This window comes from Manacus candei, unplaced genomic scaffold, assembly GCF_025592945.1.
Source record: "Manacus candei isolate 608988 ecotype Guabito, Panama unplaced genomic scaffold, ASM2559294v1 h1tg000034l, whole genome shotgun sequence".
Classification (NCBI taxonomy): Eukaryota; Metazoa; Chordata; class Aves; order Passeriformes; family Pipridae; genus Manacus; species Manacus candei.
In genome coordinates this window covers 6,640,516-6,655,091 of record NW_026138082.1, presented here as the reverse complement: position 1 = coordinate 6,655,091, position 14,576 = coordinate 6,640,516, and the positions used below count along the sequence as shown (strand labels likewise).

General features: G+C 39.7%; 1 protein-coding gene across 9 annotated transcripts in view; it reads left to right on the top strand.

Moving 5' to 3' along the window:
• NCOA7 (nuclear receptor coactivator 7) overlaps positions 1-14,576 on the top strand; it is a 91,787-nt gene that overhangs the window by 22,691 nt on the left and 54,520 nt on the right. For 7 of the 9 annotated variants that reach the window (XM_051792143.1, XM_051792147.1, XM_051792141.1 and 4 more), the window contains one exon: positions 2,857-2,988. In XM_051792143.1, the coding sequence (XP_051648103.1) occupies positions 2,939-2,988 (50 nt within the window). In that variant the 5' untranslated portion in view covers positions 2,857-2,938. Of the gene's footprint in view, positions 1-2,854; positions 2,989-13,688; positions 13,817-14,576 lie in introns of those variants that run through there. The other 2 variants (XM_051792149.1, XM_051792150.1) reach the window with 2 other exon arrangements.

Below are 14,576 nucleotides of genomic sequence, written 5' to 3'. Positions count from 1 at the left end.
TCTAAAAGGAATTGTGGCTTTTGTACTGTTACTGCTTAAAGAACTAAAAAATGAAAAGGACCTTTCAGAAATACTAAATACTAGTTTTCTGTAGCAATTACTGCAGGTTGCACCTCCTAGCTTTCAGACTTTTTTTTTCCTCTCTTAAAGGCAACCTAGTACATGAAAATTCACAACAAAAAAAGTAAACTCAGAACTTATGAAGTCAGCATTCCTAATCAGTTTGCTTTTCCTAGTACTACATTTTCAAAGTATAATTTTCAGACTTAAATGTGCCTTCCTAGAACAACACCTTTGTTTCTTCTAGGAAGATGAGCTAAATAAGTTTTAAGTCAACAGAGTGGGATCTGATGTTAAATTATTTTATTGTAAAAATTTTCTATAATTGGATATTATGTTCCTGTATATTTTTATTAGTGAAAGAAAAAACAAAATTCTCCTGAATGCCTTTACTGCTTCTGGTCTGTGGATAGCATTCTGATTTTCTGAATCTGTTATGAATATAATTATTAATTTCTTTTAAAGTTCTTGATTTATTCCCCCTCACTGTGTGAAAGGACTTGGAGCTGCATTTAGCTGATGTGAGAGGAACAGGCTCCATACTTACCTTGTCATTGCAAGTTTTGTTTAGTGTTGATGAAAGCAAACAGCAAACCGTACACATGCCTCGCTGGTTTGGTGCTGGTACCTCCTGCATCATCTGTGGTTAGGTCCAGGCTTAAGCCCTACCTCCTCTCTCTTTCTTCATGCCTCTTTTTGCTGAAGGAGCCAGGGGCTTCTCTGGCACTGGGCCAGACAGGGATGTGGGCAGACAGGGGCATCTCCTGGCTCCCTGGGCAGTAACCTCATTGGGGCAGGGCTGTTATTCCCCTGGGTGGGATTGGTAGATCATGGGAGAGAAAGAGAATTAATGGAAAGAGCGTGCCACTGACTCTTGCACTGGATGAGGCACTGAGGAGAGATCTCTCTTCCCTTTGTTCATCCCAGCTGACCACGTTGCAGTGAGGTGAAGGGCTCTCCCCAGTTCCCTCTTCTCATTTCCATGGGTTCCACTGTCCTTGTGGTCATGGGTTTAATACTGTCTCAATGCTTTGTAGTTATTTGATAGTTCTTGGTGTCAACATGAGACTCAACTGTGGCCTGAGTGCCCTCATGCCTCAACACAGTGTAGTGAAGGCCAAGGGGAAAGAGTACCTTTTTCTTTGAACTCTTTTTGTAATTTGGTACATAGGTTGTAGTTGTATGCTTTGAAAGACTTATTGTACTTCTAACTGCAGTGATAAGAAAGCCACCAGTTTTGATCCTCTGAAGATCTAAGGACCTGCCCCAACAGGGAAGATAAAGATGCATTAAAATTCTCAGGAAGTATGTGGTGTCTTCATGCAGACTGAACATCTAAGCAGGCCAATTTGTTTTGATGCTGCTGTTATGCTACTGTCATGTAGGTTTCTGTGTCCAGCTGAAGATTATATCTCGTAGAGATAAAATAGTATTCTCTTTATAAAGCCAAAGTTGTCTTAGACATTTGCCTTTAAAGAGTGCCCATTACTGTAAGACTCTACCTGATGTGTAAAGATCAGAGAGACTAGAGTCCTTTTGATGTGCTGGATGTATTCAAACCTAATGAGTAAGAAAAATTGCATTTTGAAGCAATGGACTTCAGTATTTATGGACTGATCGTCCATAAATAAGGATGGAAAATTGTGGCAAGTACTTCTGATAGAATCTAGCATGGTATGTTCTTGAGTTTTTCAAGTAGATTAGTCTGTCTTTGCTACATTATCTATTTTGTTGACAACTAGTAGTTTGTAGTTTATGATCTTTTAATGCAGGGAAAAATAGGTCCTCTGATTAGGTCCCAGAGGAATTTTTCTTCTTTTGCTATGATTTACGTGGCTTCCATTTCTTTGTTATGCAGCCCGTTAAACTAAAATGTTTAGTAGTAACTTCTGGTTTGAGCTTAATCTGAAATACTGATAATGAGCTCTAAAGTTAACTTATTTTGTGCATGTGCACAAGCCACTGAGGTGGGTTAACATGTATTTAAGAGGGAAAGAGGATAAAAAATTTTGGCAGGATCTTGGACAGCAGTAGATGTGGCACATTGTTAATTGCAGTAATTATAAAGCAGTTCGAAAATTCCCAGCTCCTGGTTTCCAAGTGTCTTAGTATGGCATTCTGCCAAGAGGTGGTGATGTTCATGTCAAAAGCTAGTGTTACTAGTCTCTTTTTTTTTATTATTATTTAACTTCTGAGATAACCTAGATAATCTTCCCTAGTCCTGCCTATCTCAAGGTGACTGCACTTCATCTGGAGAGCTGGAGGTCCATCTTGTTTCTCCCTTATACTTGTTTGAACTTTTGTATTGGTGACAACAGTCAAACCTGTGTAAAGAATGTAGATCAGTCTTTCTTCCTTTACACTGTTTTAAAACTTTTTGATTTCTCTCTGTTTTACAGATTTTTTATAAAGTGCGTGTCTTACTGGTTTTACTGTGTGTACTGTATATTTCCAAAGCTTCTCTTGATCTTCTGTCTATGAAACACGTGAGACTTGGAAGATGTTTTGGTAGAAACGTGCAAAGTAGTTTAATCTTTCCAGAGTTTTAGAACTTGGTGCAACTCTTTGGGTTACCTGCTTTACAGTATCTCTTTTTTGCTGATGGGGAAACTGGCCTGAGTGCATTTATTTGTTTTTGTCTCATTGTATACTAAACGGATATTGCATGGCAAACACTGGTTAAAGTTTTACTTCGCTTTGTCACTGGGTCAGTTTTATTTCCATGACCTGTTGGGTTTTGTAGGTGTTGTTGACATGTTGATTTATGAACTTCCGGTTTTTAAATGTTATATACAGGAGACTCTGCCTGGATATGAGGTACTGAGGGGAAAAAGAACATCGTGCTTGGCTGCTCACCTTGCCCATTTGAGTCTGAATTATGGAGACCAAGGAAGAGAAGAAAGAACGGCGACAAGGCTATTTTGCTCGGTAAGGTTACAGGATTTATTTCGATGTTGATTAAAATATGGAATTCATTATTCTGCCTTTTTCACAAGTATGGTTTTTCAGATATGTATAAAAATGAAACCTGCTGCAGTATGTATCCAGGAAATGCTATCCCTGCTGTGTCCTCAGTGTTGGAGTGGTGATTTTTTTCTTTTGGGTAGTGGAGAGAATTATAATTGTAATTTGTGACACTAAACTGTTCTTGGGTACTTGATTGCAAATTGCCCTGCATCTGAGCTTCCAACATCCAGTTCTTGGAGAGTGTTTAGAAAACAAGCATATCTAAAATATAAACATGTCTAAACCTAAAATTTATCTAAGTAGTATTATCTCATACTATAAGACCAACTCAGAAAGGGTAAGCTGTCTAGACTGTATCATCTCTTGGTGATCAGTGACAGGACCTGAGGGAATGGCCTGAGGTCTTGTTAGGCTTAGGTTGGATATTAGAAAAAGATTCTTCACCCAGAGGGTGGTTGGGCACTGGAACAGGCTCCCCAGGGAAGTGGTCACAGCACCAAGCCTGGCAGAGTTCAAGAAGCATTTGGACAGTGCTCTTTGGGCACATGGTTTGACTCTTGGGGATGGTCCTGTGTAGGGACCGATGATTCCTGTGACTCCCTTCCAACTTGGCATATTCTGTGATTTTGTGACCTTTATAAATGAAAACAATATTTTTTCAGTCAATCATTTTTATCATTTGGAATTTACAATTGGTGACTTTTAAGAAGTGACGTTGCTTTCCTAGTACCTTTTGTTTGTTAAGTTATCAAGTCTCAATCATCTTGACCTCTGATGTAAAAGAAGAACCAAAGCTCACTTACTCTTGGGGGGGTAGGAAATAAGTATAAAAAACATCTTTGTCTCCAGGATCTTTTCTCTGCTGTTGAAGAGGAGAATCGTGTACTCTCTTCACTCAGTACTAAGTAACTGTTATCGAAACTGCACTATACCAGTAGCCGTAGTGCATTTACAGACATCTAGAGACATGTCTATCCCACTTAGAAGTAGTAGTGTGGGGAAAAGTTGCTACTTTATTGCTATTCAGATGGTATGCAGTGGTGGCTGAAGATTTGTGGTCAAGTTTCATCTCTTAGTGCCTTGTGACTTGCTTTCCATTGGTAGAAATGCAATTACGTTGATGTTTGACAGAATGGAATGTTGCGGTTTGGGATTCTGAGAAGGGGAGATTGACAATGGCACCTATAGCAGAGGACGCATCAGGAAGGATAAAGCAGAAGTAGCTAAAGGGATTGTACTAAGGAACAATTAACTTTGTGTTAAGGAAGACTCAGGCTTTGAGACAGATGTCTGAGTAAGATGCTTTAGTATTGAGGATGTTATGAGTTCTTTCCAAGTGCTGTCTGCTAAACAAATGGAAAGCCCCAAGAGGCTTTCAGGAAAGTCCTTAACATGGTGTTTAATCTGTTGTGCAGCTTTTCTCTGTCCTCTTGTGGCTGGTCTCTTTGAAAAATTCACAGGGGCGGTGTGTCTTGTATGGGCATAGGACATTGAGCAAGGGTCAAAAGGTTCTGAAATCAGTTCTTAGTTCTAGCTAGCACTTAACTGCTGTGTAAGTTTGGGGAGGTCACCTGTCTCTTTCCCTCCTAGCTTCCATTTTTTTTTCCTCTATATAAGTTGTGGGCCCCTAAGTGAAGTCCCCACTCTAAGCAAACCCATGCATGATTTCTACAAGAATGTTCTTGCAGACTCTCAAGTCATGTTTTAATAGAAGCTAAAGTATGTCCATAGGTGGTATGCCCAGCCAGCATCCCAAAGCAGCTGATTTACCAATCAGAGGGCACCTTTCGGCCTTCAGACTAGTGTAATTCTTGTGCCTCCTGGACAGCTTTTTGTAGGAGTGTTGCTCAGTGTCTGAGTGGTTACTCTAGCAATTGTTGGAGGGGTTAGCTTGAGAATGCCAAAATACTGTGTGCTGGCAAACCAACTCCTGAACTGCAAGAGAGGAAGCAGGAGAACATGAAATTGTCTACATCTTTTCCCCCCAGATTTAGTGTTGTAAATAAGCTTGTTTACACATTTATCCTTTAAAGTATTTGAAACTTCTCTGTAGAAGAGAGCCACCCAGCCATTGTATCTTTCCACTACGGATAGTCATGGTCTGAGAACCTCAGTTTTCCCTGGTCTTTTCCCCTCTCTGTGGCAAGTAATGCTGAAATAAAACCCTCTCCATTCATTTTTGCTTCTTACCAAATGCTCCTTTTTTGTCTTGTGGTAAAGGGCTTATTTTTTGCCTTGGTTGGCAAGAAATGAAAAAGTACCTTTTCAAACAAAATAGAAATGTCTACAAAAATTTTAAAGAGCAATTTAGACTCCTTATGTAGATAAGATGTTATAGCTCGTGGGAGTTTAACAGGCAAGAAGTAAAAGAGTAACATGCAAGCATAAATTTCTCTTATGCAATAGGTCCTTATTTAAGACTGTTACTCCTACTTAAAGACTATTCTGTGTAGTTAAGTTTTCTTGCCTAATTTTACAAACCTTGTTTTTAGTCTCTTCAGTTGTCACTGGCTCCCAAATGGACCAATACCCGTGCTGGTATCCAGCAAGTTCAAAAATAAATGTCACAGTGTAATATAGATGTACAGTGGCATATCTATGTCTGTCGGGTCCCTGACTCTGCTGTGACATTTGGTCCTTTTATTGTGATTATGTGCCCTTGAGCCCAGGTACAACTTGCTATTTTCCTCTATCTGTGCATCTTCCCTCTCACCTTAACAGAATGGAGAGCCTCTCTGTTTTCCCTTGCCCATTGCATAGGGTCAAGTTCTTAGGCAATGCACCTTGTAAATGATTAGCTATTAAAATTTTAACTTAATTTAAAAAGAAATTACCAAAATGAGTGACGTTTGTCCCATGGAAAGAATTGGTAGTCTAGAAGGCTGAATGTACAGCTTGAAACTGGAATTGGTTTACATGTGCTATTGTGTGATACTGGATGTATTTGGACAAGAAGTTGAAGGAGATGAGAAATCATAATGGAAGAGTTTGAATAGTTTTCTGAAAGAATGATGAAAGGGGCTCTTTTAGTTTCAGGTTTTCTCTGTATCTTAACTTTCATCCCAGTGAGTTACTCAGCATTTTCCATGCTGTGTACGATCTGTGTCAAGTAGCTGTGTACTACTGTCTTAGCAGTGAAAACAACTAAGTGTACTTTATTTGAAAAAATGTTGCTTTTCAACAAGTTGACCAAAATGCTTACATTGATTTTATTAATTGTTATATCTCCAACTTGTGGTGACCTTAATCTGAAGAATGCTATGTGCAGATGAACTGTAAAAGCAATACTTAAATTGAATGATTTCTTAGTGGTTTCCAGGGCAATTATGAATCTTAGTTTTCAGTCTCTTTTTTTCGGTCATCACTGAGAGCCAGATTTCTGAAGTCAAAGAAGAAGTGAAAGTATTAGGGAAAATGTTCTCACTGGGATTTGGGTGCTTTTGTATTTATTACATTTACATTGGTCTTATTAACATCATTCCTTTGAAAAAACTACATCAATGCTCCAAAACTCCAAAGCCCATCTCAGTAGGCAGACACTCCCTTTAGTTCCAGATTGCTAATACTTTGTCAGAACCTGAAGCCAGTTGTACAACCTAATATTCACCTTATGTTTCCTTGTGATGTGAATGTCTAAGGGAAATAAAGAAATTCACAGCATGTTGTAATTTAATTTATATTCTTGTCTTAGATGCTACCTAAATCTGCATTCAGACAGATGAAGACATACATTAAAACCAAGATTTACAAGGAAATATATGAGTGTTTACTGCAGTTGTTATTTAGTTGTTACCAGTCTCTAATTTACATCTTTCCCCCCCCTTTCTAATTATTTTTAATGCCTAAAAATAACTAAAACAAACCTTACAACAAATGGTATACAGATTTTCAATCACAGGAGTTGTTTACAACCTAACCTTAGCTTTCCCTTTAAACATTCACAACAATTCCAGCAATAGGAATCATTGATACATAGTTACTGAGTTGTAAACAGCTAGAGTCTGGAAAGCTTATGTCATATTGTTATGGCCTTTCCTGGGTCCTTGCAGCTGTTGGAGGCAGGATGTTGGCTTGCAGAGACCCTGGGTCTGACATGCTATGGTCACTCATTTGGTCAGTTGTTTGTGTACTGCAAACTAACAGGTTTGTAAGCATCTCATTTGGAATTTTTCTGTCTTCTGTTTTATTCTCATATTGAGTATTTGTACCCTGTGGCTATTAAGACATAGGAAGATCATGAAATAAGAAAAATGCAGCAAGCACAGAGGGAATGTGTGGAAAGAAGAAATCGGTGGTGTCTAGGACGAAGGAAAACACAATATAAGGGATATATAGATAAGGGATATATACACAAACACCCTTTCTTGAGGGCATCTCCTATGCATGAGACTTTGTCATAAGTTGTTCTGTTAAGTGCTTTTCTTGTTGACCAGACTGATTATATCCATGCAAGGAACTTCAAATGTTTGGTGTTCCTCAGTTCACTATTTCTCCAGCAGTTGCCTCCTTGCGATTGTTCTTACTCTGCTGAGCCAAAGTGTTGGTGTTTATTCAGGTTTCCTGTAGCACCCCTAATTTATTTTTTGCTTATAGAAGGAAAAGTTTCCACACATTGTTTTTAAAACAAACCATCATGGAGGTTTATCTTGGGTGTGAAGAATAGTCAAACCAAGATCCTGGAGATGCTTAAATATTTTTAAATGACTGTAGGAAATAATACATCATTTCAGTTCATCTGTGTAATGGAAATAGCTCTGCTTCCAGTCATATAAACATTACCTCATAATCCTGTTACTGAAACTAAATAACAATATTGCATTTTACTCACATTGTTTCAGTCAATAACTTGTATGCTTGAGGCATTTTATTTTGTAGGAAAAGACTGAATATATCGCTACTTCAAATTTATGGGGTGCAATGTTTATGATTCGCTCTGTTATTTAGGAGTATATGTTTGGGATAGGTGATTTGCTATGTTGGATAAAATGTTTTCTGAAACATACAGTATTGTGATTTATCTTCCAGTTACTTAAAATGGAAGGGTTTCAATGTTTTTAGCAGACTTTCTGCCTGCTGCTGTGTAGGTTAGTGTTTTAGCTGTCCTTTGCAATTGTCGTAGTTTAAGACATTGAAAAATGTCTCAAATTTCACAGACAGCAGCACTAGGACCTTTTGAGTAGAACTTTGCGAGGTTGTTTAGGTCCTTCCGATGCTTAAGAGGCAGCTGCTATTCATTGCTTACAAACTCACTGGTTTTTATAGATATAGATATGTATATATATAAAAGTTTTATCATAGTTGTAAACCTGGAGAATGAGAGTTGGGAGGGAAACTGAACCTCCTTTTTCTGAAGAGTGTTGCAGTGCCTGGGAAAAGTATGTTGAACAGTTGTTTATCTTGGGAACTGTTTCCTCATCTCACATTGTGTTGCACAGTTGCTTTCTGGATTCTGACGTTTTTATATTAGCAGTCTTTTAATTCTGTGATGCAGATTGGGAGTCAGCAGAACATGGATTACTGTTTTCTGTTTAGTCTTTGAATCACAGAATTATTCCCAACGTGAGTGCTTCCTCTGGGAAACATAAAACAAGATAGTGGTTTCTGTAGTCACAGTTCTTTTCATTGCTTTCATCCTCAAGAGCAGCGAAGTTCTTTAGGATTGAAGAAGACTTCAGTTACTGATAACAGAGTTAGTGAAAGTATTTAATGGGGCCCTGAGGCCCAACGTTCTTCAAAATTTTCCAGTACTGGAAATGCTGTTAATGGAGATAAAAACCTTGCATAAGAAGGGAAGAGTGGTTAATCTCCTCACCCATTCACTTTCCCCCTACATGTGAAGTGGGACTTGGGTAACAGTGTGAGCTCTGTATAAAGAACCTTTTTTTAGGAGGGAGGAGAAAGGCAGAGTTTTGTGATATTATTGATTTCTTTGAGTGCTATATCACAGACTATGCAGAGAAAAGAGTTTATTTAATCTTCAAACATGTGGTGTCACACCAGTAATTTCAGAATTTTTCACCTTGCAAGATTCTTATAAGACTGGATTGTTGGGCAGAGGCCTAACAATGACCTTAAATTTGCTTTTCCCAAAGGAACCTTTGCGTGTCTCTTATCAGCCTTTAGAAATAAACTTATTTAGCCTCTTTTTTAGAACATAGTTAAACCATAGCCTTTTTGATGTAGATGTCTGTGCAGTTTTGGTAAGAGTTGCTATTAACATAGTTGCAATGTATTTTGTCTTCCTCTGCTTCCCTTCCCCACGAATGCCGGGCATGAGGGGTGTGCTGGATGTTCCTGATGGGCTGTGCCATTTACCTTTTCACTCATGGAGAGATTTAAAGGCATATCTTAAAGGTTATAAAATTTGGAGGCTTCACAAGATGGCTTTCTGGATAGATGAGATACAGACTTCTTGCTGTATCTGATATAATTACCTTTTTAAATTGCACTGTTTCTGTAGCATCTGCAAGTATGGTGTTGTCCCTTCAGCTTCCCAGACATGTCTTCTCTTCTGCTCTTAGATGCATTATGTACTTACTGCATAAAATTTTGCTTAATCCCAGTGAACTATTTTAAAATTAAGTCTAACTTAAATGCTGGTGGAAATTAGCATTCCTACTTGGCACATGTGTGTTCTACGATCAATTTTTAAAGCAGTGTTGCATAAGATGCTACTGAAAGAAGTGATCCAGCTCAGCCTTCTGATTTTGCCATGTTTCTTATGGGTGACAACTGCATCACTGAGCTACTACAGCATGAAGGCACCTTGCAGAAGCAACCACCTAAAGAGATACCTAATGGTACTGACTCTTTAGTGGTGCTCATGCTTGGAGAAATCTCAGCTGTCGTACCTCTTTGTGGCAGCAGTCCTGGTCAGCTCTCCTGTGCTTTGTACCACATGGTAGTAGGGAATGGGGTGTATAGTATTTTGAGAAGAAGAGTTAGCATTGTGAGATTTGTTAAGAGTTTACTGGGTTGAGGAAAACACGGGTTGATAAGAAGCTAGATATGCCTGTTCAGGGAAGGTGCCAGTGTTTCTGACCCACAAATTAAATTGCCTGCCTTTGTATCTGGTTATTCAAGGCTGTTGCCTGTTTGGTTCTGGAATGTACCGTGCTACATTGTATTTTTGGTTTGGCTGGTGGGATGGTCTATTTCTGGTAATAGTGCTGCGTGTTTAAAGGGAAAGGTATGAATAATACCTGCAGGAATGTGCTTTTGGAAAGAGGAAGTTTTTCCCCCTCTGTCAGAGAGATTGTAGAGCATTATATAGCTAACTAAGGGAATTTTGTCTGGGTGCACTGTGTGCCTGTTTGCTTGCCGTGTATCTGAACTATTTAATTGCATGTTCTGAAGTTTCTGCTGCATGCCTGTGCACATTGGGGTCCCAGCTCCTACCTCCCCAAGGGACTGAAGTTTTTTTCTATGCTCTGGGACTTCGAACAGGGTAAGAGGCTGTGTGGATATTCCTGATGGCCTTAGGTTCCCCATGGTGCTAAGGTGGTAAACTCTCATGCCCTCAGCGTTAATCCAGCTTCCAGACTGTATTTTGAAGGGATTTGTACCCACCCCACCCTGCTCCTGCCAATCTTATTATGGGGAGGTGAGTTATAAGTGTAGATTTGTGGTGGGGTTTTTTTGTCCTACTCAGTAGTCTGGGTAGCGAGCATTTCCTAGGATCATCTGAAATTTGAGCATGTGTGTTAACTATGCTCTAAGTCTCTATGCCATTCCATTGAGGTCTGTGGGATTCCTCTTGTTGATTTGTGTGAAGGAAAATCCCAAGGAGAGCAACAGAACTTCTTAGGAATTTGGGGAGGAGGGAGATAATTGTCCTTACTTTAGAAAACATTTGTAATGTAAATGAGCCATAAATCAACTCTCTAGGTGTTTCAATGCACTGAGTATTTTCCTGTGGCACATCAGTCTCAGGCACAGAGAACTTGCCTTGTATAACACTTGTATAATACTGATAATAGCTTCAGGTTTTTACCACTATTTTTCTGGACTGACTGTTTTTATTTAAGTAGATGTAAACTTAACAGCTAACCAATCACAGGTAAGCTTAGTTTAAATTATATTTTATGTTTCTGGCATATTTCTTTCATGGATTTTTGCTTTCAGTAATACTTCTATAAATAAATAGCTTCAAGCTGTTAATCACATATTTCAATCAGACAATCTTTAAAAATAAAGTCTCCTTAAGCAGAAGATTTATCTCTATGTTCACTATCTGTGTTAAAAAGATGATGCTCCTCTTTCCCCTTGGACCACAGCAGGTGCTGCATGTAGCAGTTCTGCTTGCCTGAGGCTGAGAAGGATTTTTGTTGTTATAGAGGGGTTTTGTTTTACAAATACTGCCAAAACTTTTTTTTTTTTTTGTGATCTGAAACTACAGCATATGACTCTGATCCCATGGACTAAAGCGCTTCAGCAATTGTATGCATATGAAGAACCATACTGTTAGGTTTAACAGAACAGAGGAAGTTGCTTGTAGGAACTGAGCTATACAGGCAGGGGTGGTGAGGGCAGGTCCAAAGCACTGTGGCTGCAGGGTGAAGTGCCAGGGCACTGCAGAGGAGGGGAGGCCAGCAGCTTCCTACCCACCTTCCATAGCAAGGGTAGGACCCAGCATGACTGGAAGCTTTCCTCCCCAGCCCAGAAGGGAATGGTCAGGTGTGGGCATAGTGGCAGGCAGCAGAACAGGGTGTCAGAGAACACCTCCCTTATCTGGCTCAGGCCAACCAGATTTGCTAGGAGGTTGTTGTCCCTGAAAATAGCAGGAGACTGAAGATAGCTCCTGGCCTGCTTCCCTACCATCTTCCTGCTCTGCATCTCCAGGGAGGAGGTGGCACTCAGCCTCCTGGATGTACTGCAGCTTGGGTGGTGTGTAGGTGCTACAAGGAGCGAGGACACTTAGTGTTAAGCAGAGGGGTGCCTTGTGAGATCAAATTTGAGAGCAGTATACCCTTCTGGTGTCCTCCCATTATTATTCTAGTTCAGAATTTGCCTGAAGTGCCGTGGGACCTTATGGACTCCTTGAGGCCAGAGAACGTGGAAAGGGAGCAGGACCTCTTGCATCTTCCTGTCACCTCTTCTTCCGTTGTGCTGACAGAGGGCAAGATTTACTTTTTGTGTTTTTACTTCCGCTGCAGTAAGCGGTTCTTCTCCTTCCAACCATATACATTTTGAGACATGTTGAAAGTGTCAGCCAAAGTGATAAAGCAAAAGTCCAAAATCTTCTTCAGTCAAAAATCAAAGCATAAATAATATAATACTTGATATAAAATCCACAGAGAAATTTTAAGATGAAGTAATTAATACACACTTTATCTCTTACATGTGTAATTGAGGACCTACTACACTACTTTGATGGTATGGCTAATGGAAAATATCAGACCATGCCAAATTCTCATTTTAGCATAAAGTATATGCATTTGAGAAGTTGCATTGGTACAAACCTGCCATGTGACTGCCCCACGTAGACAAGCCCTCCCTATCTTGTCATCTTTATACCTATGGTTAATGTCTTTTTACTACAGTATTAAAAAGATGATGCCATATTATTTTGAATAGAAGCATTGATGCAAACATCTCCGCTGGGTGTAGAGTGGTTATCATTCTCACTTACGAAATATTTCTTGTGTGAGACAATATCAGTCATTATTCCAAACACTGTAGCTACAGATTCCTCTTTTCCCCCACCTATTATCGACCTGGCTGGCTGTCTTTTTAGAACTTTAATCCACGTAACACACTATTCAGTGCACTTGGGCATTTCTTCCATGCTGCGTGTCAGTTAATGGGAAGTCTGTTCAGGAAATCCATTAAACTGCTCAACATGCAAAATAGGTTACAAGTCATTTGAGGACAATGAATGCAAACATAGAACTAAGACATGCGGTGGGTTGGTTGAGATTTGTTTTTAGCAATTACTCTGAAATACTTTAAATAAAACCTTTTCTCACTCATGTCACTGTACTTCTTGCTGTAAATTTGTTCCTAAATGCCTGTCTGTAGGCATGTGCACAATATCCCATATACTAGGATTTCTAGCTGTTATTAACAGAATCCTTGAGAAATATATTGTGATATTTGGATAATTCTGGCATCATTATGAAAGTTAGCATTTAAAACCAACAATTTGACTTCCTTTTTAGTGCCTTTTTTTTAATACACTTGGTCTTCTCTATTAATAATAAAAAATAAAAAGGATGGTGTTTTTCTCTGTATTTTTCTTTCTTTAAACTACTTTTGTTTACAGCTGTATTAAATCTGTAGTTTGATGCCATACAGAATGGTGCAATGATGTGGAGAGCCTTGACATTTAAATGGTAATTTTCAAAGTAACTTTTTTAATAAAAGCAAAAGCTAATGCAAAGACAAGTACTTTAAATCTCAGTCCCCTCCCTCTCTAAGGTATCCCTGTTAGTAGTCATTTAAATAAAGAAATCATTGAGTTTTTGACTTGAATTTGGTCACTGACTTCTTAGCCGTAGCTACTTTTGGATCCCCCTGACCTTACTGCTCGGCAAACACGATGTGACTTCACTTATTGACTTGAATCACCTTACTCAACATTAAGATCCTCTTTATGAAGAAAACAACGGTTTCTTCTCTGCTGCTTTTGGAGAAGCAGAATCACCATTACTTTTTTGCAGGAGGGGAACCTGCCCACCTTCCAGCCCTCGGGAATGCAAATATTCATGAAAATTTCCCATCATCAAAGCACCTTTTCCGGATAAGTGGGAAGAAGCTGCCACAACTGCTTCGGTGCTCCTGTCCAGAGGTCTGTTGGGCATGGTGTGGTGTGTGCCTGGTTTGGCTTTCTGGCATCCTCTTTTTACTGGTCTCAACTAATATTGCAGAGGAGAACCAAGGCTGTTGTTTGACAAGCCCATCCATGTGGGCAACGTGCCTTTGAACTGGTGCTGGTGCTTGGAGGAGCAGTCTTATCTCCTCTTTTGGCCTTCTCTTTGAGTTGATAGGAATGGTAGCACAGCCAAGTGGGATCTAATGAGGGAGTGATCCAATTTTGGAAAACAATTTATGTACTGGCACTATTGCTGGGTTATCTTTAACCGAGATAATTTCCCAGATCTGGTCCCTGTGCAGCAAAGAGCTGTGTGTGAGAACAGACATCTCCTGGGGACAGGATCAGTGGTGAGCAGAGAGGCACCTTCTTTTGCTGACAAAGTGGCTAAAGTTGCTTCTTTGAGCTACAAGCTTCGAGACAAGTCTCCTTTCCCTCAAATAGTGTTGTGCTCCTCTTGAGCCCTGGAGGGTTGCTGTGCTTTTTGCCTCATTACTTTTGCACTTGCCATGCTTTATTTCTACCAGGGGCCAGTCAGGGGTGCTCAAGAATGGGGGCGGAGGGAAAGCTGGATGCATGTTAGTATCCTTCAAGAGTCTGCCCCTAGCTGTACAGGCTTCTGGCAGTTTGTGGTGCAGGTACCTGCTGAGCAAAAAAACCCCAAACCCACAAAACCAAAACAAACCACTAAACCCAAAAGGCTGTTGCTGTGTTCTCCATGGCCCTGCCTTGATCA